This window comes from Alligator mississippiensis, chromosome 4 (assembly GCF_030867095.1).
Source record: "Alligator mississippiensis isolate rAllMis1 chromosome 4, rAllMis1, whole genome shotgun sequence".
In the NCBI taxonomy this organism is placed as follows: domain Eukaryota; kingdom Metazoa; phylum Chordata; order Crocodylia; family Alligatoridae; genus Alligator; species Alligator mississippiensis.
Window position 1 is genome coordinate 149,030,400 of NC_081827.1, and position 23,913 is coordinate 149,054,312.

Consider the following 23,913-nt stretch of genomic DNA (forward strand, 5'->3'; position numbering starts at 1 on the left):
GATTTTATAGGCCTGCTTCCCCACACTTCCAGAAAGCAACAGTATGTGTTTGTAGCAGTGAAAGCAGTCACCAGAATGATGTTTGCCTGGGCCTCTGCCAAGGCCACTGCACAGGACACTCCCATATGCTAGAATCAGGAAAAATGAGTGTGGAATAGGGGGAGATTGTTGTGGTTTCTTCCAATGGCCCTGGTGCTGTTATATTCTACCTGCAGGTACGCTGCCCACCCCGGGTCCCAATGTAACCACTGCTGCAACCCCGCCTGCAGCTCGAAGTTCTACAACCACCCAGAGCCCAAGGAGATGAGCAAAACCTCCAACACCACCTCCATCAGAAACAATCGCTCCAGTGGTTCCACTGCCCGATGATACTTTGGCACAACGGTGTACAGCTCACCAAATACACGGGTCCTCCTGGTACAGCAAGGTACTATGGTGGTTTAAAAATGGCTCTTATGCTGTCATGTAGCGGTCCATGGAATGGGAAACCAACACGTCCCATGTTCCGGGTATTTTGTGGTTCCGCCATATGGATGAAGGGGGGCACGCTCATGGAATTGAATATACCATAGCCGCATATCGCCAAACAGTCTGGGAAAGTCTGCAGGGCACAGCCCTAGTCAACCCAGAAAAACTGGCCAAACCCATGGGGGGCACCGTGCCAGAATCATTTTTGCAAGATACCCATGCCATAGTCGTACCTGGACAGTGTGCGTTCAAGTACGCAGATGGAAATTCACTCCAGCGAATAAATCAACCCCATTGGGAAGTTTAACAATCCCAGAAACAAGGAGGGAAATGGTTAAGCACCTAAACAGGAGAACCCCTGTCCATTTTTTGCATTAAGTAGGGATGCACGCTGCTAATTCAAAAAGAGCCACCACAAGTGTATTTGCTACCTCGCTTGTCTAATGTCACCCCATGGTGGAGATCCAAGACCAGAGCTCCAGTTCTCCTTAATGCCTCCTTGTTCAATATCTGTATCACATTTAACCCCAAGCAATGGTTTGCCAGAACAGCATTTCCTAACTGCTCTGCCAGCGCTCAGTTGGCAGAAAATATGCTGTGCTGGGCCTGGCCAACTGTTTTTCAACCCACAGAGCAGCCTCCAATCGCCCGGATAAAAAGGATACCCTAGACCATGTGTGGAACGGGCTTAATTCAGCCATGGGAGTTTGGGACATAGATAAATCTCAGAAAAACACCCAAGGAATAATGGATATATGACAAGCCATAGGTTTTCTTACTAAAGGGAGTATGATTGATAACATCGCCCTAGAATACGCTGATGAATTAGTAGCAACCATTGGCCAAGAAGCAGCACAAATAAGTTACCTGTTGATGCATGCAGCCTTTCAAGCTGATGCTAAGCAAACTTAGAGCACTGCGTGTGCCCAAGTGCAGCTTTCACTTAATTTTCACTTCTCCCAGGTAATGAAAGATCTCAAACACAAAGAATAGCCTGCTGGCTTAGAATGCCATAGACTACCCTCAGTTTTAACCCAACAGTTAGTTTACCGAGACACGTGGAGCACAGAATGGGAGGGGTGTAGCAAAGCAAAATGCTTTTTTGTCGTACATGGGGTAGCAAATGGCACGTGGTCCACTGCCCATCTCTTAACAAGAGGACTAGGGGGAGGATGTATGTGGGACTGGGACTTACATTGTCCCATTTGGGAAATGATAACCACAGAAGGCCCCAAGTATTTAGCTCAATCTCCGGAGTAGATTGTAAATGGCATTTTAATAGCTTGGGAAATTTATGGAGAGGGTGGCCCAATATTCCCCCTGACATGGTTTGTGTAACACCCCTACCAGCAACTCCCTATGTTACCCTAGCTCAGCGGGTTTGTTGGGAAAGTTCTGGCTGCTTGTACTATCCCAACAGTACATTTTGGACCTCCTGCACCAACTGTTGTGCAGAAGCTCAAGATTTTCAAGGAGAATCAGCTATTTTAAATGTCCAAGGCCAGGAAACTATTTTAATGTTGCCGAAAATCCAATTAGAAAGCATCACCCTTAACCTAAGTCTTCCAAAATCCTGGGTTAAGGATGTAGACATGCCCCAGCTAAAAGGATGGGGTGAAGTAGTGGCCCACATTAAAGGTTTGTTCGAAGATGCCCAAAAGGAAAAACAATTTGCCGTCATGGCTCAAGAAGGAGGGCAAATTATTAAATGTGCTACTAATATTCCCCCGCTGTGTAAGTGGTATGAAGTAGTCTGTACTGTGCAAATGAATACCTTTACTAAAGGTGCTCCTTTTCCTTGGTTTGTAGCAGTAATAAGTTTGGTTATTGAATTAATATTGTTCAATATAATCTTTAAATGTTGTTGTTATACAATTAAGTCTAATACCCATGCCAAAATAAATGTTGTTTCTGCCAACCATGTATACGCCACCTGGAAGAAATCATATTTGTAAGCCTTACCAAATGCTCCAAAGAAGCAAGGGGTGGATTGTGATGGCCAGAACCAAAGAAATTAATAAGCAATAAACATGTGCTTGTTGGAGGCATTTGGAATTTCTGTCTAGTATAACTTGTATTTTTGTAACCCGCAAATGTAACTTGTAACTGTTTGTAGAACTGACTAGGCCTCAAAGACAAAGCTATAGCTGTGAAATTAGCTGACCTAATAGTTCTTTCTTGCTCAGAATTTAGCCTTGATGATGATAAAAACTGGATTCAACTGCCTAGCTTACCCAGCACATTCCAGGAAAGCACATCTCAAAGAAGCATAGCCAGAGAGTTCTAAGGGGTTGGATTTAGGCGGGGTAATGTTAATTTCAAACCTGAAGATGCTGTGTTGCAATTTGCTTATTGGATAAACCCAAGTCTGGGTAGTAACCTTTTATAATAATTTTAACACTTTTTAATCCCATAGGGTAGTAGCTATAAAACAAGATTGTGAATGGCCCTAAAACCAGCAGATTAGCATAAGACTAGGTATAAAAAGCGCGTGCATCAGGTGACCAACAGGAAGGAGGGAACAGGATGGAAACTGTTGTTTTAAGTGTGGACTCTGGATTCCCACTGTGAGTGAGGATTGGATCCTGATCAAGGGATCTTCTCCGGTAATCCTTCAGGAAGCATCTATCGGGGATGCCTGACTTCGCTGGAATCACCTGGCGTGCACCTGGCATTGAGGGATTATCGATAAATTGCCAACCCATGTGTGTCTATTTGTTGTTTTAAACAGCCAGTGGCTGATACCCTCACAGTGCCTAGCTGGCTTGCAGCAGACTGATCTATTTATCTGTTGTTATTATCTGTTATTATTTACTATTAGCTCTTTAATATTGCATTATTTGCTTATTGCATTTATCTTTTTGTTAACTGTTGTGTGTGTGTAAGCTTTAATAAATTTGCCATTGTTTTACTCCCAACTCTGCCTCCTCGATCCCGAACCAAACAGCCGAGTGACTAAATTGATATACTCACAGTGCCTAGCTGGCCTGACACACATGTCACTGGCACTGGCATCACCCCCTGAGTGCAGCAGGACCAGACTGAGAAGGAGCAGAAGCAGCAGGAGAAAAAGGTGTCCCAGTAGCTGAGGCACACAAATGAGGTATGGCACCAGGTCTGAGAGCACCAGTAGAAGCTGGTGCAGAATCAAGTTGCCATCTTCAAGGAGGGCAAGTGGCTAGAGAAGGAGGCACACTGGCACAGTGAGTGCATCACCAAGGTCAGGAGGCAAAGGATGGAAGAGCTCAGGTAAGTGGGTGGGGACCATGTGGGAGGCCTGGACCATGGGTGTTTTGAGGGATGCAAGTCATGGGGCACTGCCCAGCAGCATCTGGCACAACTTGTGCTGTCTCTTCCTTTGCTGCTCCTTCATCAGGTCCTGGGGCAGGCTGAGGCCCTGAGGCTTGCAGGGTGGGGATGGAGTGGGGCAGTGGGCCAAGGCAGTGAGCTTGTGGGGGCATAGCACCTGGAGCAGGGCTTTCCAGGCCAGAGGTGGGAGCTGGTTAGAAGGGCTGGAGCTGTTCACTTTACCATGTGCTGCCTTGAGCTGCCCTTTCTGCCCAAGCTGCTCTGAGTGTGGCCTGCATTTGTGCCCTAGGTATGAGTGTGTGTGCAGATGTGTCTGGCAGTGTGTTTGCACTAGTGCAAAGTGCATGTACATGCAAATGGTGGTGGCATTGAGTTGCTTGCAAGCTTGTTAAGGTGGCCAATGTGCATGTACACATGCATGTTCATTGGGTACTAACTTCCATGTGTGTGTGTCAGGGATGACATAGTGCAGCCAGTGCACCTCCTGGGCAATCTCCCAAGAGGCTGCTGTCTGCCCTCTGCCCTTAAGCCTCCTTAGTTCTCTCCTCCATCCCACAGAAGTTCCAGTTGGGCAGGGAGATCAGGAGCTACAATGTACATATGAAGCAGCTGGAGGAGATCATTGAGCGGAGGGAACAGCACCAAGACCGGCAGGAGTGGGACGAGGGGCTGCCCTGAAACAGGTCTGTGTGTCTGTAGACTGGACAATAACACCTGCTCTCAGTGGTTCAGGGAGGGGCTCGATGGGGCTGGCTCTGACAGCAGGGAGCTGAATGGCTTTGGGCAAAGCTCCCACACTCACCACCTCTGGAGGCTCTGACATCTCCCATGCCCTAGGCCCCCTCTACTTGGTACTCCCCGGAGTCCCCCCCTTTATCTTCTGCCACCAGCATGACCCTGAAGTCAGGCAGTGGCCTGCTTGGTCCCAATGGTCTCAGTCAGCACCCACTATAGCCACAACATGGACCAAGATTCACTTGTGGAGTCGGAAGCTCAAGTCTTTTGTTCCCTGATCTGGTGTAGGACCAAGATTGCCCTCCCCACAGCACGAAGCTTATCCCAAATAAATAACTGAAAATGGGACATGGCTGGGGACAATGGTTGGTACCACGTGGCAAGGAAGATGTAGCTGTGGAAAAGTCTGCATCTGAGGTGGGGGGGAAATGTCCATTGTCTCATAACACCAAATGGGGAGGCTGGGATAATCTTCCTCCCCAAATACCGAAAGATCTGTACAAGGAATGGCACCTGTGCTTGCCAAACCTAGTCCCCATGGGGACAGTGCTGCACAGTGAGTGAGAACCAAATGTAGTCCCTATGTACAAGAAAAGGAAAAAGGGAACTTTGCTTCAATAATCACTGGCAGACTTAGTACTGATATTGCAAGGTAACCTGTAGCACCCTTAAAAGGATGCTTCCCTGTGTGCTGCAGCCCCTGATTAAGAATCACGGCACTAACTCTTGATTTCCTTGCCTGCTGTCCTCCCATCACTCCATATTTGTATACATTTTAGCCATATTTCTCCAGATTTGCATAATTTGTTCCCCCTGACCATAAACCTCTGGTGGCAGCTTTCAGGTATGTGAAAGATACTTTCAGTTTTAGAAAACTGAAAGGACACAGATTTTTACCAATAAAGAAGAAGAAAGTGGTTGGACATTCGATTTGTTGAAACCCTTCAAAAATTCCACTTTGGAGAGTTTGTGGCAGTGCTGGTGCTCCTAAAGGAAGCAAATGCTTTCTTTTCCTTCACAAAGCTCTTTTTCCTGAGAAAACATTTGAAAGAGAAATTCCTAGCCGACTCCAAGCAATATCTGAAGGGGCTGGCTGTGAAGTCCCTTCCCCTCCCATTCACACACATGAGTGAAGAAAGGGACCCACAGAAATAGATGCTCCCTTTGTAGCTGGTGGAGCATGGCAGTGACAAAGCAAATCAGTTCCATGTGGGGTGAGCAGCATTGCACAGCTCCCCATGCTGTCCCTGCTTGACCTTGTACCTGCTGGGCTGGCATACAACAGGCTGGCTGCTAGGAGGGGATACCCTGCCTGTCGGCAGTAGCTGAGGTTCTGCCTGTTTGGAAACCCGCTTTGGTTTGTAGCATGAAAACAGCCACGCTGGGTCTTCACCCAGAACTAGCACTGCATCCTACCCTACAACTCCTGGTTACTGGGGCTGAGGCTTTTTGAGTTATGGAGCCTCTGCAGAGACATCGACCTCCCAGTGACCTGCTGAGCAGGATGGTCCCTCCATCATGGTGCCAGGGCCAGGTGAGGTGTAGTGGGGAAGGAACGTGTGTGCCTAGCCCTGCGTGGATGCACCTGGTGGGAAAGCTTAGCACGTGTGCAGGTGTGTGCAGGATTGGGGCCCTGGGTGCAAGACATAGTGGGGGACAGGATGCATGTGTGCAACAAGTTGCCCACTGAGGCCCAGGAACCTGATTGAAAAAGTTTCAGCTCTGCTGCAGTGAATGGGAATGAAATGAATGAATGGGCTTCATGAATGTCAGTGGGGATCTGAAGGAAGAGGGTCATCTGATGGGAGAGCAATTCCTCAGGGGCTGCAGCCCAGGACCCAGTCTGCAAGTGGGAGGATTGTGGGATTTGACCTCAGGAGAGAGAGAGGCAAGAGGCCTGAGACACAAGGAGGAGCACTCAGAGAAACCAGGATGGAGACAGAGGTGCAGCTGGCCCATAATCTTTACAGATGCTTCCCTTTTCATGGATTTCAACAAGTAAGAGGTTTAATATCAGTAGAGAAGGGGTTTGCATCAGGGGACCATATTGACAGCCTATGTAGAAGGACCTACATCATCCCCGTTTCTGCCCGTTCCTGGGAGGGAGCAGAGATGGCTACGTAGAGAAGGAGGGTGTTTTCTCTTGGCTGTGAGACCTGACGGCCCAACAGCTTGGGAAGGGTCCCCAGACTAGTGGATATGGCCTGAAGAGCTGGCAGGATGGGATTAGGATGCCCCACAACAGACTGGCCCCTGCCACACTGGGCAGGCCAGAAGCTCAGACTGCCCTTCCTGCAAGTGGCTTGTATCATGGCTGTTTCAGGCCTTGTAGCCCAGTACGCCCATTCTCTCCTAAGCCCATGAACCTCTGGTCTGGACAAGCCCTCACAATTCATGAGCCCAGCAACTGTGGGAAGCTCTGGAATTCGTTGAATGGGCGGGGGCCCCCCGTCAGATCAGCACGGGAGGGGTGGGGGGGCGCTCCTTTGCTGTGGGGGTCTGTCTTCTCTGCCTGAGGGCTACTGAGCATGTTTGAACCAGCTCCTCCATTGCCTTGTCTAGGAGGGTTCACACAGGGCTGATCCTGCCCTGAGCAGGGGCTGGACTAGACAAGCCCTCCTGAGGGCCCTGCCAGCCCGGCTCTGCTGGACTCGCTGATCTGCTCAGGGTCCACCCCCCGGCTGGCTGCAGACCCTGAAACTGGGCCCACGGCTCCTTGTGCCCATCCGAGCCTTCAGCCAGCATCTGCCCATGGAGAGGAGGAGAAGGACCCGCTTGGTGTTAACCGTGGGGTCAGAACCAGATTGTGTTTGGACACCTGAGCACAGTGAGAGGCCTTAATGGCTGGGGGGTGGGGAGGCAGGATGTGGCCCAGGGTCCCAGCCCGACTGCCATGTGCAGGGCCCGACACAAGCTGTGATATAGCTCCCGTGTCAGTCCATCACCACGGAGACCAGGGACCGGCAGGGAATAAAAGCTCACCACCAGTGCTTTCTGGTCAGTCTCAGCGCAACCCAAGAGACTCAGCTAAGGTGTAGGAGAGGTTTTATTAGTTGGAGAGAGTTCAAGTTAGGAGGTTAGATTACATAGATTAGAGACAGCAGATAGAGAGTAGTTAGTGGAGAGTTGTAGAGAGAGTTTAGAGATAGTAGACAGTAGATAGGAGAGCAGACAAAAGTAGGAGATAAATAGTAGATAGAGACAGTGGTGTAGAGTAGATAGAATAAGTAATAGCATAGTAATAGAATAAGTAATAGTGATGATAGGTAAGGAAGACCCAGGGATGTGCCTGCAGCACAGCAGCAAGGTGAGTGGTTGGAGGGACAAGTCCCAGACCCAGCTGCAAAGGGAAATGTTGTCCTGGTGCCGGAGCCAGTGCCTCCTGCTGCCCTCACAGAGCTCGGCTTCCTGGGGCTTCATGGCCCCAGCCCTTGGCTGCTTACTCCCATCTCTCTCCCTCCATTTCAGACCAGCTGCTCTGACCCGAGCGGCAGGAAGAGACAGGGGAGAGGCGGCCCAGTGCGGGTAAGGGGCTGGCAACACCTTGGGGTTTTGCAACAAGCTGTGAGGCCAGCATGGCAGTAGCAAAGGGTTCCTGGTGCTCCAGCCTCCTGCTGGCAAGGGGCTACCATGTGCTTCTCCTGTTGGCTGGGGCAGCACTTTCCTGGCTCCATGTGGCTTTAGCTCTTAGGCCCAAGGCCTCTGCCTCAGCTGAGCTCTCCTTGATGCCATTTGGGCAGGATATTGGGGGTGGGGAGGAGAGATGAGGCCTCCTCAGCTCTGTGACCATGCCTGTGGTCTGTGGCTTGGGCATGAGCTGACAGTCCTCCTGGGGGCCCTCTGCATACCCAGGCACAGGCTGAGCAGAGCTCTCCTGGTAACAGTGATGCCATTGGCTATTGACAAGTCTGCTGGGGCTGCCCCTTGGTGCTGGGGTGGGTGGGAGCTACGAGAGCCAGGCACTGGGTCAGTGTAGGCTGAGAAAGGCCCCAAAGTTTCCCCATGGGTGCAGGAAGTGGCTTGAAGACTCCTGGGGGGAAGAGGTCCCAAGGGGGCTTTTGCTGAGCAGCTCTTCTCCTCCTCCAGCTACCCCAGATCCAGATACCTGCAGGATCTGGGGTACAGCTCGCCTCGCAGCCTCCTCCAAGAAAACATAAGCCTACCCACAGACTAGTCTGGGTGCGGGCCCCTCTGCTGGTGCACCCACCATGTCCCAGGGAAGAGGGTGAAGACATGGGGGCAGGTGATGTTCCCAGGGGCAAGAGCCAGGTGAGTGGCTGTGAGGTGCTGGCAGAACTGTGCCCTGAGCCTTGGACAGGACGGTGATATATTGGGCCCTCCCTGTCACTGCCTGCACCCTGATCTGGCACAAACCCCCAGCCAGAGCCTTGGCTGCAGTCCTGGGAGCAGACAGTGTCCTGTGCCCTGCCATGTATGAATACTTGCCCTGGCCATGGGGACCGAAATAGTCCCCTCCAAGCCTTCCCTATGCCCTGCCCTGGCTGAGCAGTTTGAAATGCTCTCCCCAGAATGCCCCACATCCCTAGGTGCCCTGAGACATCAGGGTTGGACTCCTCTGGCTCTTGCCTCTGAGCACCTCCTAGCTTTAGGATTGAGAAGGGGAAACTCAGGCACGGATTATGGAGGACTTTGTCCACAGGACGTCAGTTTGTGCATATGTGTGTGCTTGGGAGATGGTAGAGATGTGCAGCTGTGCAGCTGTGCAGAGATGTCCATCAGGTGAGATACTGTGTGTCCAGTGGGGTGAAGTGTATACATAGATGAGTGAGCTCATGATGGTGGCTGGCATACGTGTGCATGTATGTGAGGCTTTGTTCCCAGCGTGCACTCACTGCTCCCTGCACCAACTCCCCTATTCTTCCCTTCTACAGCCGCTCCACAATGAAACTCTGCGGCACCGACAGAAGCTGCCCAGGCTAGCTGTGCAGGGAGTGGTAGGTCCCTCGAGGGCAGCGCCCCAGAGCAGGGGTGGGCTGTATCCATGGAGTTGGGCACCAGGAGGGGCTCCCACCAGGCTCCCTCCCTTATGGGGCCCACAAATGTGTGGGGCGCAGACCCTCAGTGTCCAGGGAAGGCCCCTGCTGGCATGGTGACTGTCCCCTCTCCTTCTCTCCTAGGGCCTGGACAGAAGCCCTCAGAGCAGGCTCCAGGTGGAGGCTCCAGGGAGGAGAGCTGTGGCCCAGAGGAACCCAGAGCCCTGTACACCCCAGCAGGCCTGGGGAGACTGATAAATTGGCTACATCCTGGCCTGAAACCCTTTGCATCCCAAGTAATACTTGCTGCCCCAGTCCCTGACCACCTTCTGGTGGTGTGTGCCCATGTGTGCTGGGGCAGTGTTGTGTGCTGTGCATGTCCATGTGGGAGACTGCAGTGTGTGTAGATGTGTATATGTGCCTGTGAGCCTGAGCTGGTGTCTACCATGTGAGTGCGGGTATGTGGGCCCGTGTCCCCTGTATTGACTCCCTCATCTTTTCCCCCAACAGGCTCTCATCCTCGAGAGGGCTGGGCCCAGAGCAACCCCAAATATGTCTATGTGGGGAATGGTAGGTCTGTGGGCTGGCCATGCCCATGGGGCTTGGGTGGCCGGTGTTTAGGGACTGGGGAGTGCCACGTGGTGTCCTGTGAGGCTCTCTGTCTTACGGGCACCCAGGGGCATGAAGGACTCAGACCCTTTGTGCCCAGGGCAGAGCACAGGTGGTGCAGTGACTGTCTCTTCTCACCTGGTCCACCCTAGACCCTGTTATGAAAGCCTGCATGGCCATCACAGGACCAAGGCAAGTGATCTGGCAGCACCATGGTAGCACCAGGAAGATCCTGCTGGACTCTCTCCTCCCTGGCCTGGAGCACACCCCCTGCCAGCACCAAGCAGGTGACATCTTGCTCCATCTGAAAGCTGACTCCACCAACCAGAGGGACCTCCCACACTCCTTTCCCAGTCATCCACAGCGATTCCAAAGGATGCTAAGTCATCATTGCAAGCATCCCAAAATCTGCACAGCAGTCTGCCTCTCTTTCTAGACCCTTTATGAGCTTCACAGGACAGCACATTCTTTGTGTCCCCTGATCCAGCATTTGCTTTACATGGCTGAGCCACCCAAGTCTTTTCTTAATCAACATTCCCATGGATGACATACCTGCATGATTAAACACTTGCTCATTTGTCACCCTGTCTTGCCTTCTTATTTGAAGAATTTTGTGCAGGTACCTGATATGAAAGCTGTTTAGTTTTTTGGTATGTTTGTTGTGGGTTGTCCATGTTTCTGAGCCATATAGAAGAGTGGATGAAACACGTCTCGCATATATGAGTTTTCACTTTAGTTCACCATTTGCTATTATTCCAGGCTCTGTTTTGGAAAAGCCCAAAGTACCTGGCTGCTTTGCCAATTCTAGTAGCAAACTCAGCATCAAGATCTACATTGCTGGTAACAGTTGGGCCAAGGTAGAAAAACTGGTCAACAACATCCAGATGAGTACCATCTAGGGTGATATCTGGACCTGGTTCTGAAGAGCCGTGGTGCATGATAGCAGTCTTCTTCAAGCTTATTACTAGCCCAGAGATTTTTCATGAGCCAGAGGACTTGGTAATGAGACGTTGTAGGGCATCAACACTGTGAGCTACAAAGGCTGCATCATCTGAAAAAAAAGGTCCTTTCTGATGATGTCTTTCATCTTTGTCTACCTCTGAACTTCGCAATGTTAAACAGGCCTCCATCTTGTCTAGTGCTGGGATAGACACCCTCTCAAACATCATGGAACCCATGTTGAAGCAGGAATAAGAAGTAAATGTTAAACAAGGTGGGAGGCAGTGAGCAGCCCTGCTTCAATCTGTTGTTGACGTTGAATGACTCAGATACTTGTTTTTCATATATTACAGCTGCCTTCATGCCATCATATAGGGATTTAACAAGATTTAGCAGTATAGGTGGACAACCAAGCTTCTTCAGAACATTATAAAGGTCTGACCAATCTATAAAAGCCTTGTATAGTGGGATATGCTTCTCTCTGCACTGTTCTTCCATTTACACAGTGGGTCTAATAAAACATATCACTTCTACTCGAAAACCCTTGCCTGCTTTCTGATAGCAGAACCTACAGCATGCCCTCTCCTTACTCCTTCACGTTTGCCATGCCAGGAAATGGTGTATTCCTTCTCCTTTATGAAGCCTGTGTCTCAGAGCTCAGTTTCCGAAAGAGCTATAATATAAATTCTGAAACGTGCAAGCTCATTACTCCACAAAGCCATTTTCCTCCGATCTGAATCCAGATCCAAGTCATATCCGGGGATCAGAGTTCAAATATTCCAACAAGCAATTCGGTCTATAAAATCAGTTGATCCAGGATGTCAGCAGTGAGGCAAGCCTTGTTTGACCCACTTTTTCTAAGGCCACTCTCATGTGAAGCAAGCAGGCCATCCCTAACCAGTGTTGCTTGGAAATCTGCCTCAGGGCCCTTCTGACTGCCTCCAGTCCCTGTGATGTCTTGCCAAGACCTAGACAGAGTTATGGAGGAGCAACTTGAATAGAGCTGCTAACTGCCTGTTGCTTCAGCATGAGTTTCTTAACTGTTGGGGTGAGGTCCCAAGAAAGGTCCACAAAGCAGCAGAGGATGCAGTTTAACACCAGTCAGTCAGGGCTGCACCGTTTGTATGGCTGGTGTTGTACTATCCTGGCAATCATCGATCCTCTGGATCATGGTTTACATGCAAGAGGTCTACAACCATCACACCAAGACCATCAGCGCAGAGAGCACCAGCAAGTATCTGCCTCAGGTAGGGGCACTGGCTGACTGCAGGGCAAGGAAAGGACCAAGGTGCCTTTCCACACCCAGGGCTACTGGCGGAGCAGCTTCCCCATCCTCTAGATACAAAGAGTCTGCTCGTTTCTCCTCTGCAGGAATTTCAGGTTTTGCTGAGCACATTATTTCCTAGGTTGGATCCACCTGCAGGGAATGAGTTGCTTTTACACTGGGCTAAACTTCTGGGAAGCGCCTGCTTGTCATGAGTGCAAGATGCAGGAACCTACCAGGATCATCCCAACATGGAAGAACCTGAAATCTCAGTGTAACCCCCTTGCATTATACGAAAGGCATTTTTGAAATGCCTCCAGCTTGGGAGGGTCAGTGAGACCTTCCTGAGCATGTTGGGTATGGGAACGGTGGTGGCTAGTGGCCCTGTTGGGATAAGGGGGTAAACTCTATCCTAGCAGCCCGGTTTGAGAGTATGTGTCACCTGGGCCTAGAGCAGGGTTTTCTGAGGAAAGTCTCTGTGAAGAGGGCAAGGGCTAGTTGACCATCTGGCCTGTCCTTCTGAAACACTGACTGAGCAGGGCTGATTATTAAACTGAATAATCCAGCCCTAGGCTGCTAGCATATTAGTACAGCTTCTAGTTTAGTTTTAACTGAAGAAAAAGGTGTATTGTTTCCTATGTGATGATGCACCTCATCATCTGCACCCCGCTTTTTAAAAAGCTAGATCCACCCATGGGGCAGTTTCACTGGACCAGCTGGTGTCCTGGCTCAGTGCTGGGTCCTCCACACACTTTGAAAATGGTGCAGCTGTCGGTTCACACAGGCCTGTGTCAAACACTTCTCCCTAGTCCCACAAGCCAAGTGTCTCACCCTCATCAAAGTTGCCTTGCATGTGTCCAGTGCTCTCACTCCCTTGCCCCCACTTGTGATCCTAAAGTGATGCCTCCTCCTCTTCCATGCTGGCCCTTTGCCTGTCATCTCCCTCAGGCACAGCTCTCTCCACTCTAAATCTTCACCCCACGGATAGGTCAGGGCCTGTGGCATCCTGGACTCCTAGAGCTGTTGCTTGGCTGGCCTCAGGACTCTTGTTTGGGCTGGAAGCACAGCAGAGCTCAGTGGCCTGTCCTGGCTGGGCTCTCACCAAGCTGTCGCACTTGGATCCCTAGATGCAGGGCCCCTGTGTGCTGCTTCTGCCCCAGGTCTTGGCAGACTGTGGCACTGGGCCACTCCATGGCCTCTCTGCCACATTTCATAGGCATAGTCATCAGAACAGGAGCTTGCACCCTGCTGCCTGTGGCCCCTGGGACCAGCACTGCCCAGAGCCCCTGAGAGCTCACTCACACCCTCTCCAGAGCCCCAACCTCATGGCTGCTCTGAGCTGGCACTACTCTGAGGGACAGGTGAAAGGGGAAGCCAACAGGGGCTTGGGCTTCACAAGGGTTTGGACACCCCATCCCCTTTTGCCTTAGTTGACCCAAGGAAAATTCAGCCCCAGGCCCAGCAGTCCATGCTGGCAGGCAGTGCTTGGCTTTGTTCCCACACCTGGCTGTGGTCAAACTCCTCAGAAGAGTCCAGCCCACCACCCCTTCCTCCTTGCGCTCGGCTTCTCCTCTGAAGGCAAAGTACCTCACCCATAGGTGAGTGGCACATGGGCAGGGCCCCTGCTGCGAAGGCCTGCCCCTCTGGTAAATGCTGCTACTCCATTCCCGAGCCTGGCACAGGTTGGGAACACGGGGTTTTGCACTTGGCTCCAGCCATCCCATGGCCCTAAGATGCTATTGCTGGAACGGATGACTGCACTGCCTGCTTGTCAGCACCAGGGAACCAGCTCACCATGGAGCTAGAAACAAGCTGGTGCCTGGCTGCATCCAGGGTAGAGCCAGCAGCGCAGAGCAGCAGAGTCCCCAGCACTAACACCAAGGCATGTCCTGCACACACCAGTGCTCCAAACTGCCACAGGGGATGTGCAACTGCCAAGCTGCTCTGAAGGGCCAATGTGTGTCCAGAGCTTGCCCAGCTACCAGCAGTCAGCAGATTCGTCCTCCATTTGGGGTAATCCTGGGTGACAGTCTTCCATGAGTTGATGTCCGTGTTGACTTTTTTTAAAATGGCCTTGAGGATGTCCTTGAAGCACTTTCTTTGCCCTCTGCTTGAGCAGACACCTTGCCTGAGATGGGAGAATAGAACTTGCTTCAGGAATCTGGATTTGAACATCCGGATGATATGGCCAGCCCAACAAAGTTGATGTTGGATGATCATCGGATGCTCATTTGCTTGCAAGAGGACATTTATGTTGGTGTGTCTGCTTCCTACTGGATTCAATGCATCATCCCCTAGCAGCATTGACAATACTTCTCCAGAGACATAAGGTGTCTCCTATACGTTGTCCATGTCTCAGATCCATATGATAAAGCAGGGATCACTAATGCTCAATAAACCATGAGCTTCATTTTGAATTTGATGTTGTAATCTTCAACCACCTGTTTCCTCAGGCATATAAAGGCTGCACTTGCATGTTTTAGGCAATCTTGGGTTTCTTCATAGATGTCAACCTTCTGCAAGAGGTGGTTTCCAAGGTGTGGGAAATCCTTAACATTCTCCAGAGCAGAAGTAAGATCAGCAAAGGAAAATCCAGGCTGAGATTAAACATATCAGTGATGAAAATGAGAAGCACAAGGAGGAGCAACTGGAGCAGGAGACGGTCTGACAAGCTGGTGCTGGAGTACCTGAAACAGAAAATGTACAATCCAGGGGTAGAGGCAGGGGCAGGGGCAAGGACCTGCTGAGCCTGAGTGGTGACTGGATGATCTGCTCTGGTCTCAGCATCTCTGGACCAAGAGGAGAGCAATAGACAAAACCCCATGTGCTGATGGGTGCAGGTAGGCACACACCTCTGCATGGAGCATGGGATCTGCTCCAGGACCTTTGTTCTGGAGCACTAGCAGGATGTGGAGTACCATAGATTCATACAAGTTATTCTAGGCTTGGCAGTCTGCAGCTCCGGACAAATCTGAGGAGCACAAGCTGCTGTGGAGATGACAGGGCTTGATCAGATGTGTCTGCATGAGGGGAGATGTAGCAGTCCTGGCAGAAAGGTCATAGCCAGGTCAGTCTGCAACTGGAGAGAACAGTCTTTGCCCGTGCACTGCTCGTGTCACTGGCTGTGGCATCTCCCCCCAAGTGCAGCAGGACCAGACTGAGAAGGAGCAGAAGCAGCCAGAGGAGAGGGTGGCCCAGCAGCTGAGGCACACAAATAAGGTATGGCACCAGGTATGAGAGCACCAGCAGAAGCTGGTGCAGGATCAAATTCCCATCTTCAAGGAGGATAAGTGGCAGGACAACAAGTGCATTGCCAAGGTCAGGAGGCAGAGGATGGAGGAGCTCAGGTAAGTGGGTGGGGGCCATGCAGGAGACCCAAACCGTGGATGCTCTGAGGGGTGCTAATGCAGGGGCATTGCACACCAGTATCTGGCCCAGCTTGTGCTAGCTCTTTCTTTGCTGCTCCTTCACTAGGTCCTGAGGCAGGCTGAGGCCCTGAGACTTGTTGGGTGATGCTGGAGTGGGGCACTGGGCCCAGGCAGTGGGTTTAGGAGGGAAGAGCAGGGTTGTCCAGGCCAGTGGTGAGAGCTGGTTAGAAGGGTTGGAGCCACTCACTTCACCATGTGTTGCCTTGAGCTGCCCTTTCTGCCCCAGCTGCCCTGAACCTCCCTTCTGCCCCTATTCACTCCCCAGATCATCAGGGGCTGAATATTCCTGCAGGTGCAACACTGCAAGCAGAGTCCATCCACCTGGGGTCAGCCATCGCCTTCAGGCTATGCAAGTGTGCCAAGGCGTGGGGCATGCATATGTGCATCCAGCTTGGCAGAGTCGGGGGAGAAGTCCCCTGCTGCCTGTCTTGGCTGGGCAGAGCTGGCGGGACAGTGCCAGGGTCTGGGCAGACCAGGTGATGGGACACCAGGCATAGCCTCAACAGCATTAGAGACATGAGGAGTCCGTCCACCTATCCGCAAATCCTGGTGCCTAACTTGAAATCTATGGCCCATGCACTCCAGCCCATGCCTTGTTCAGTGACACAGCACTTAATTATACAATAAATTAGCATGTAATTAAATGAGGACATCTTAGGGCTTGGCCACTGAAAAAGCAGAGCTCTCCGAAGGGGAGACATGATACTGGTCATTCTTATGAGGATCCAGGGCTGCTTCTCTGTGAAACAAAAGGCAGGAGCTCCAGTGCTGGGCCCTGGGTCAGCAGAGTTGCAAGAGCCCTTTCTGCTTCCTCATGGGCTGCTGGGGAGTTGATCACCAGGGGGAGACTGCAGGCCAGGGCAGCCTCTGCTAAACATTTGCTGTCTTTGTTCATTTTCCCCAGTTAGAGGCAAACAACAGCACAGGAAACCTTACTTGGAGTTACCCTTGCTCTGCCTGACAGAAGTGAGCATGCCAAACCTCCTCTGCATGAGTTAGCAGGGTCAGCTCCAGGAGCTAGTCTAGAAAGCATTTCAAACAAAAGCAGACCTTTCAAACAGCAGGGAGTGCTGTTGGCCCACTGTGAGGAGCTTTGCCAGAGTAGGCCTATTTGATACCTTTAGACAGGTGGGCACATGCCCACTAAGTTACTTAGGGCTGTCACTCAGTGGGGCAGCAAGGGAAAGCAAGAGCATCAACTGAGTACGGGGGACAAAAAAGACAAAAGGATGTACAGAAGGGTCAGAGGTTGAAAAAAAGCACACCCTCGGGGGACACCAAGCAGAGCACCGCAGACAGGACCCAGAGAAGTCCAGGCACTTCAGAGGAGATATGAAGGGGTAGATGGCAAGAGCTGCAAGGGATAGATGGCAGTACTGTGCAGAGTTGGGTATTTTCCCTTTGCAGTCCAAGAAATGTTTATTTCTGGAGTACCTGGAGCTCTTTTACTTTGATAATGTAACTGATTTTTTCCAGCTGATGCAAGTCCCTGGGAAGCAGCAAGCTGGTGGCACCATGGTCTGGGGAGATAAGACTCTAGGAGAGTTATAAAGCAGAGTGAGGCTCCTGCAGCCCATACTTGCACAGCAGACAACACTTTGCAGAGACGCCATGCAGTTCCTCCTGATTCTTGCCTGCTTGGGAGCAGCTGGTGAGTTTCTCTGTTATTTTACCCTTCTTATCTTCTGCTTGTCCTCTGGACCCATAGAAACAAGACTAGCTTCTCCCTGGCTTTTAGCTTCTCTGTAGGTTTTCAATGCACAGGTTCTCTCACACTGTGTAGTCATTTCTTCTGCTCTTTTCAAATTGCGTGCTCTTTGCTGCCTCTCTTATTATCTTCCTCTCCTTGTGTTTTCTCCCTCTCTCTTTCCAAGCAGTCTCCTCATGATGAAATGGAAACTCCCCCATAGGCAGTGGCAACAGAATATGACCTTTATGGCAGGAATGAAACTCCAGAACCCTTGTCATTTCTTGCCCTGTCCAACTGCCTCTGGTCGCTGCCAACCTCCTGTCTCATCCTATGCTAGAACTGGCAGCACCCTAACAATAGGTGGTATGATGCTGATGCACACTTATTTCTTGCAAGCATGTTGGGGTCTTTCAGGACTTAAGACACAGTAGAAATGTCTGTCATTTTTTCCTTGGCTAATAAAGGACCAGAGCTGGTGAGTTCTGGTTCTGATCCTGATTTCTTCCTAAGCCAGAAGGTGTGAACCTTGGAAACTGGCGGCAAAGGCAGTTCAGGCTACTGCTAATTGACCTGTAGCTCACTAGATGCTGCAGCTTTTCAAGTCACTGGCTGTGTCTACACAAGATGCTGACTGCACAGCAGCCCAATACTACTTTGCAGTAGTGCCACATGGAAACAACCATGATGCAATGCTACTATGCAGTAGTATTAGGTTACTGTGCAGTACCATCACAAAAAAAGCCATTGGCTACTGCACAATCATTTAGTACCTGTTCATACTAGTACTAAATGGCTGCACAGTAATGACTGCACAGTCAGCATCTCGTGTAGATGTGGCCATTAGGTGGAGTTATCATTTTAAACCCAATTTCCCTGTTTCCCTCAGTTGCTTTCCCTGTTGACGATGATGACAAGATTGTGGGGGGCTACACCTGCCCAGAGAATGCTGTCCGCTACCAGGTGTCCTTAAACTCTGGGTACCACTTCTGTGGGGGCTCCCTCATCAGTGACCTATGGGTAGTGTCGGCTGCTCACTGCTACAAATCGTGAGTGACAGTATTAGATAATATACCGTTTGCATGTGCCTTCTGGCATTTTCTATTTCTATCCTTCTTGAGGGGTCAAGTGGCCCTGTCAATGTGTGATGTCAAAAAACATGAAGCAAGGCCAGTCACATGGATAAATAATAGGGCTGTGCGAAATTCTGCCAGCAGTTTCGTTTCAACACTGTTTCGACTTGTTTTGAGCTTGAAACAGCAAAATCCAAATGAAACAGAGAGCTTCGAAACTCGAAACCTTTTGAAAATTTCAAAACATTTCAACTTGCCTCATTTTGTTTTGAGGCTGTTTCGAAGCTCTCTGTTTCATTTGGATTTCGCTGGGCTTGTCTTCAGGGAGACAGAAACTGAACTAAGGAGAGGAAGGGAGAAGCGGGGGGATGGAGTGCTCTCATTCTTGACTGTGTAGCTGGCCAGTGACTGTCATTCTTCCCTGAGGTCCCTTCCAATCCCAGTGCTCTGGGTGAGGGATGGAAAATTGCATAAAAGGCAGCATTGTTTGAACTGCCCTGCTTTCTGCCTCGGTGTCAGTTGAGTGAGGGCACACCTTAGCACACACACAGTGTCACCCACCCATGTCACAAGTGTTGCCTGTCAGCAGCTAGAGGTGCAGGGCCCCAGAACCCAGACTCCCCCTGCACCTATCTCTTTAACAGCTGGCAGGCTTTGTGGCCACAGCAGGGACTAGCAGGTCTGCAGTTTTCACCCCCCTGTGCCTCAAGACAGTCACAGTCCCGCAAGCACCCATGTCACGAGTTTTGCCTGTCAGCAGCCAGAGGTGCAGGGCGCCAGAACCCAGAAGCCCTGAACCCATCTCCTCAACAGCTGGTAGGCTTTGTGACTTCAGCAGGGGCTAGCAGGCCTGCTGCTTTCACCCTCCTGTGCCTTAACACACACAGTGTCACCTATGTCAAGAGTTCTGCTTGTCCGCAGCTTGAGGTACAGTTTCCCCCAAACCCCTGCACCAATTTCCTTGAAACTTGGCAGGCTTTGTTGCCTCAGCAAGGGCTAGCAAGCCTGCAGTATTGACCCTGCTGTGGCTTAATACATACACGTGACATGAGTTTTGCTTTCAAGATTTCAGGTGCACTTTCCCCAAAACCCCTGCACCTATCTCCCTGACACTTGGCAGGCTTCATGTCCTCAGAAGGGGCTACCATTCCTGCAAATGTCATCTAAATCAGGCCAGAAATGACAACGTTATAGGTGGTTTTGAGCTTCCCCATTATAGCCTATGGACGAAACATCGAAACAGCGTTGAAATAGCGAAACTGTTTCAACGAAACGACACAGAAGAGCAGTTCCAAATCAAAACGAAATTTGAAACAAAATGCTGTTCCATCAAAATGTCAAAATGCTGGTTGAAATGGAACAGTGCCATTTCACACAGCCCTACTCTCCACCTCCATCTGCTTCTGTGAATCCCTGTTGCTAGAACCAGGAGACCAGAAGTGGAGGGGCAATTGCGGGTAGAGGTCTGGAAAACCAAAATCTTGGCTCCAGCTGTGTGAGGTGGATAGGGAGATATACTGAGGTCTCCTAACTCAGCAGTACAATGAGGGACGCTGGGTCTCCAGGCTGTAGCAGCAGGGCACTCTGGGGAGCAGCGGTGAAGCGACAAGAGAGAAGTCACTGACAGTCTGCCTTGCCCTCCCTCCCCTTCCCACTGGGGAACGTGGGGAGAGTAAAGCACCATGGGATGCTGAAAGACCCAGGAGTCTGCCATTAAGTGTACCAACTTGCCTTTCATAAGTGTACAAATGTGAGAAGAAGCAAATCACTTCTAAATAATACCTCATTCCAGCGGCTACTATTTTGGAGTGCTGTAGCCATTTTTGGAGTGCTTCAAAGGGTATGTGTTTGTAGGGCTCGCCCTTTGAAGCACTTCAGAGGCCTTTGAAATGCTTCAAATCTGACATCTTCCAGCACCCCGAATGACTCCCCAACCCACTGTGCTGAAATGCATGTCACCACTTAGTGGACACAGCCTATCATTTAGCATCTGATTAACCGGTATGGTGTTGTACTGTTGATTTTGTAGCCGTATGGAGGTAAGGCTTGGTGAGTTCAACATTGAGAAGCTGGAAGGGACTGAAGAGTTCATTGGAGTTGAAAAAGCCATCCGCCATCCTAAATACAACTCCTGGCTCCTGGACAATGACATCATGCTGATCAAGCTGAAAACCCCAGCCAAGCTGACGCAAAGTGTTAATACCATTCCTCTGCCCACTGCCTGTGTGGCTGCTGGGACTGAATGCCTGATTTCTGGGTGGGGAAACACCCTCAGTGATGGCTGTGAGTATGACAAAGTAACAGCCTCCTACCTGACTCTTCCAGTTGTAGGACCCATATACATTGTCATTCTGCCCTGCAGCATCCCTGCATCCATTCCTAAGCTCCCCCCAGAGCTCTGGCAGTCTCCCTCACTCTTGCCCTGCAATATTCCATATCCCTCCTACTGAAATTGTTGGGATTCTCAACACATCTCCTATTACTTGCATTTAAATCTCTAATCCAAATATCTCCCAGTCTTTGCCCCAGATGGACTTCCTGGTTTCCAAGCTCTACCCTGACCTTCTCCAATCTCTTGGCAGATAACTTACCTGAGCTCCTTCAGTGCCTGAATGCTCCAGTCCTGACTCATGCTGAGTGTGAGGCATCTTATCCAGGAGATATCACTGAGAACATGATCTGCGTGGGATTTCTGGAGGGCGGCAAGGACTCCTGCCAGGTGAGAACTCTTGCATTGTTTCCTGCTTCAGAGATGTGGACCAGTTGCTATTGTGTCTCCCTTCCCACTGCTTGCACCAAAACCCTGACCACTGCAAAGAGAACTATAAAGAAAATACTATTTTACCAGTTGGGAGAATGAGAACCAGAGAGCTCAGGGGACCCAGGAGTGAGCAACAGAGCATGTCACCATTGCATGACCAGTTGCAGCCTGGTCTCTGACTGGCAGGGATGGTCCTAGTGAGGCTGAGACAGTGACTTGGTTTCGTCCATCCTCGTCCTCCATCTACCAGAGTTTGTGGATGCTGCTTCTCTCTCCCCAGTGCTATTGGGACATTCCTGGAGCTGGGTGGGAACCTTCCTGGATTACAGTCAAAGTATCAGCTGCCCAAGTCAGTGTGTGCTTATAACCTCTTAAACCCTTTTACTCACAGGGTGATTCTGGTGGCCCAGTTGTGTGCAACGGGGAGCTCCAAGGGGTCGTGTCCTGGGGGATCGGCTGCGCTCTGCCAGGTTACCCAGGCGTCTACACCAAGGTCTGCAACTACCTTGCCTGGATTGAGGAGACCGTGGCTAGTAACTGAAGCATCCATTTTCCTCGGGTTTTGCTGAGGCATTTCCTCCCTCCACATTTATTCATCTCTGAGAAGAAACTAACATAAACAAAATCATCCTTGAGTCATGTTTGCCATTTCTTTCATCGGCTAAGCCCCTGCCTGCCCATGGGCCTCCCAATTTCTCTCCATTGCCCACCTCCTGCCTCATCCAAGTCAGGGACTGTCTTGTGTTCCCAACTCTCCCCCATGCCAGGGCACCTGAGTTCCCTCATCACAGTTTGCTCTGGCACCTGCCACCCTCTTACACTAAAGTGTGCCTCAGATTTCCCTTCAGCCCATCATCAACTCCTTCCCCATCTAGTGTGGGCCTATGATCTTAGCCAGTCTCTTCTCTTGCTGCAGCCTGGTGTGTCAGGGGCCAGTATTCTCTGCAAAGGAAAATATACTCACCTTTCCAGGCCTCATCAGAGGTTCCTGGGGGACCACATATGTCTCCCTCCTCTGGACTCCTCACATGGAGCAGATGAAGATGGTTCCCCCCAATCCCCTGCTGCTTCCTACTGTCCCCTCCTCCCACCCAGCTCCCCCATAAATGCTGTCTTATTCTCTTGCCCAGACCTAGGGCACAGGCTTCCCTGCACCGTGTTGCTCACAGAGGGTCCTGTCTGGGCTTCCCAGAAACATCCTTCTCATCTCTTCAACGGTTGGAGGACATTGGGTCTCCCAGTTGATTCTTCAGTAGTTGGGACAGCCTGCAGTGCCCTCACACCAGGACATACTACTCCTTTGCCCCATGGGTCCAGCTCTAGTTCCCTCTCCTGACCTGGAGAAGTCATCTTCATTTTTGTGTTGCCATCCACATCAAAGCACTACTCTAAAGGAGTTCAATCGCAGGATCATGTGCTATCTCCTAATACTTGTGTTAATGTCCTCCATTCAGGGCATGGGCAGGCATTAATAGCAAAGATGAGCCAAAAAGGATGGCCCTGTGTCTTCCTGGCTCTTGTGACCCCACATACGTCTGCACGGGAGCATTTTGTGGCTCAAACCTGATTCCAAGAACTGGCAGCATAGAGCATCCCTGATTGTTTAAAGCATCATCTATCATTCCAAACCACCACTGTCCTCCTTAGTGAGGGGGACCTTGGCTAGCTCCACCAAAGGTGCTGAGAATGCAGCAGACCTCAGTACATGTTTTCTGTGGTGCACAGGAAGTACCAGGAAGGAGTAGGCCAGCCACATTGTCCACAGGTATGAGTGGTCTACCCCGGTTAGTGGTACTGGTACCCTGTCACCAACTTCCCTCTGACAACTGTGGAGCAGTTCACTGCCAGGATGGAGGTTTCCAAGGAGTGCAGCATGGTTTTCATTCTCTTCCATTCTGAGTCCCAGCAGACACTAGTCCAGCTCCTCTGAAGCTTTCTGTCTGGCACCTCCATGTCCAGTCCTATGCAATACCCTGGAGACCTATGGAGGATGGCAGCAGGACTATTTATTTCAGCTTATTAATCTGCAGACTCTTTTGGATCTCAGCCCTCTCAGGATCTCTGGCTGAGGTATTCAATGTCCTGGTCAGTGCAGGAGAACAGGGCACCAGCAGCTGGCCCATACCTCAGCATGCTCCTATCATACCTCAGGGACCCTATATTTAGAAAGATCTTCCCAGAGCCACCCATCCTAGCCTTCAAACAAGCACCAAACCTCGCTAACCTCATCACCAGAAGCAAAATTCCTCAAGCCCAGAACATACCAAAAGGATCCAGACCGTGCAATGACAAGAAATGCAAAACCTGCCAACACACCTCCACCACCCCCAATGTTACCACACCCCACAACAGAGCTATCAGCATCCCTGGATCTTACAGCTGCACCTCCAGAAATGTAATATACTTCATCCAATGCATCACATGCCCTGATGGAAAATATGTAGGAGAGACCAAACAACAACTGCGCACCAGAATGAATGCACACTGGAAATCTATCAAAGACAGAAATACCCAATTACGGGTCGGGGCACATTTCTCACAAGAAAACCACTCTCTCTCCAGTCTCTCAGTCCTGATCCTCAAGGGAAACTTAAACAACACGTCCCAGAGACGAGCCTATGAACTCCACTACATCAACCTCCTGGA

The 23,913-nt window shown here is 50.6% G+C and overlaps 1 protein-coding gene and 1 long non-coding RNA gene across 3 annotated transcripts; both read left to right on the forward strand.

The window, feature by feature from the left end:
* Positions 1–217: 217 nt before the first annotated feature.
* Positions 218–10,697, forward strand: LOC109283447 (uncharacterized). 2 transcript variants are annotated; one of them, XR_009461916.1, is made up of 4 exons: positions 218–4,460; positions 9,651–9,802; positions 10,017–10,076; positions 10,268–10,697. It is a non-coding gene; the product is annotated as an uncharacterized LOC109283447 (long non-coding RNA). The 2 variants fall into 2 exon arrangements; XR_009461917.1 differs by lacking the exon at positions 9,651–9,802.
* Positions 10,698–15,273: 4,576 nt separating this feature from the next.
* LOC102568103 (anionic trypsin) lies at positions 15,274–22,097 on the forward strand. The gene is made up of 6 exons (XM_006271791.4): positions 15,274–15,537; positions 17,223–17,397; positions 18,323–18,482; positions 20,536–20,789; positions 21,089–21,225; positions 21,659–22,097. The coding sequence occupies exons 2-6, from the start codon at positions 17,358–17,360 to the stop codon at positions 21,806–21,808; spliced, it is 741 nt and encodes a 246-aa protein (XP_006271853.1). The 5' UTR covers positions 15,274–15,537; positions 17,223–17,357; the 3' UTR covers positions 21,809–22,097.
* Positions 22,098–23,913: the final 1,816 nt, after the last annotated feature.

Excerpts from the sequence above, each read along its gene's own strand:
- LOC102568103 (XM_006271791.4), top strand. The coding sequence starts at position 17,358 with ATGCAGTTCCTCCTGATTCTTGCCTGCTTGGGAGCAGCTG. Across the intron at positions 18,483-20,535 it reads GCTGCTCACTGCTACAAATC|CCGTATGGAGGTAAGGCTTG; the intron begins GTGAGTGACAGT and ends TTGATTTTGTAG. Across the intron at positions 21,226-21,658 it reads GCGGCAAGGACTCCTGCCAG|GGTGATTCTGGTGGCCCAGT; the intron begins GTGAGAACTCTT and ends TTTTACTCACAG.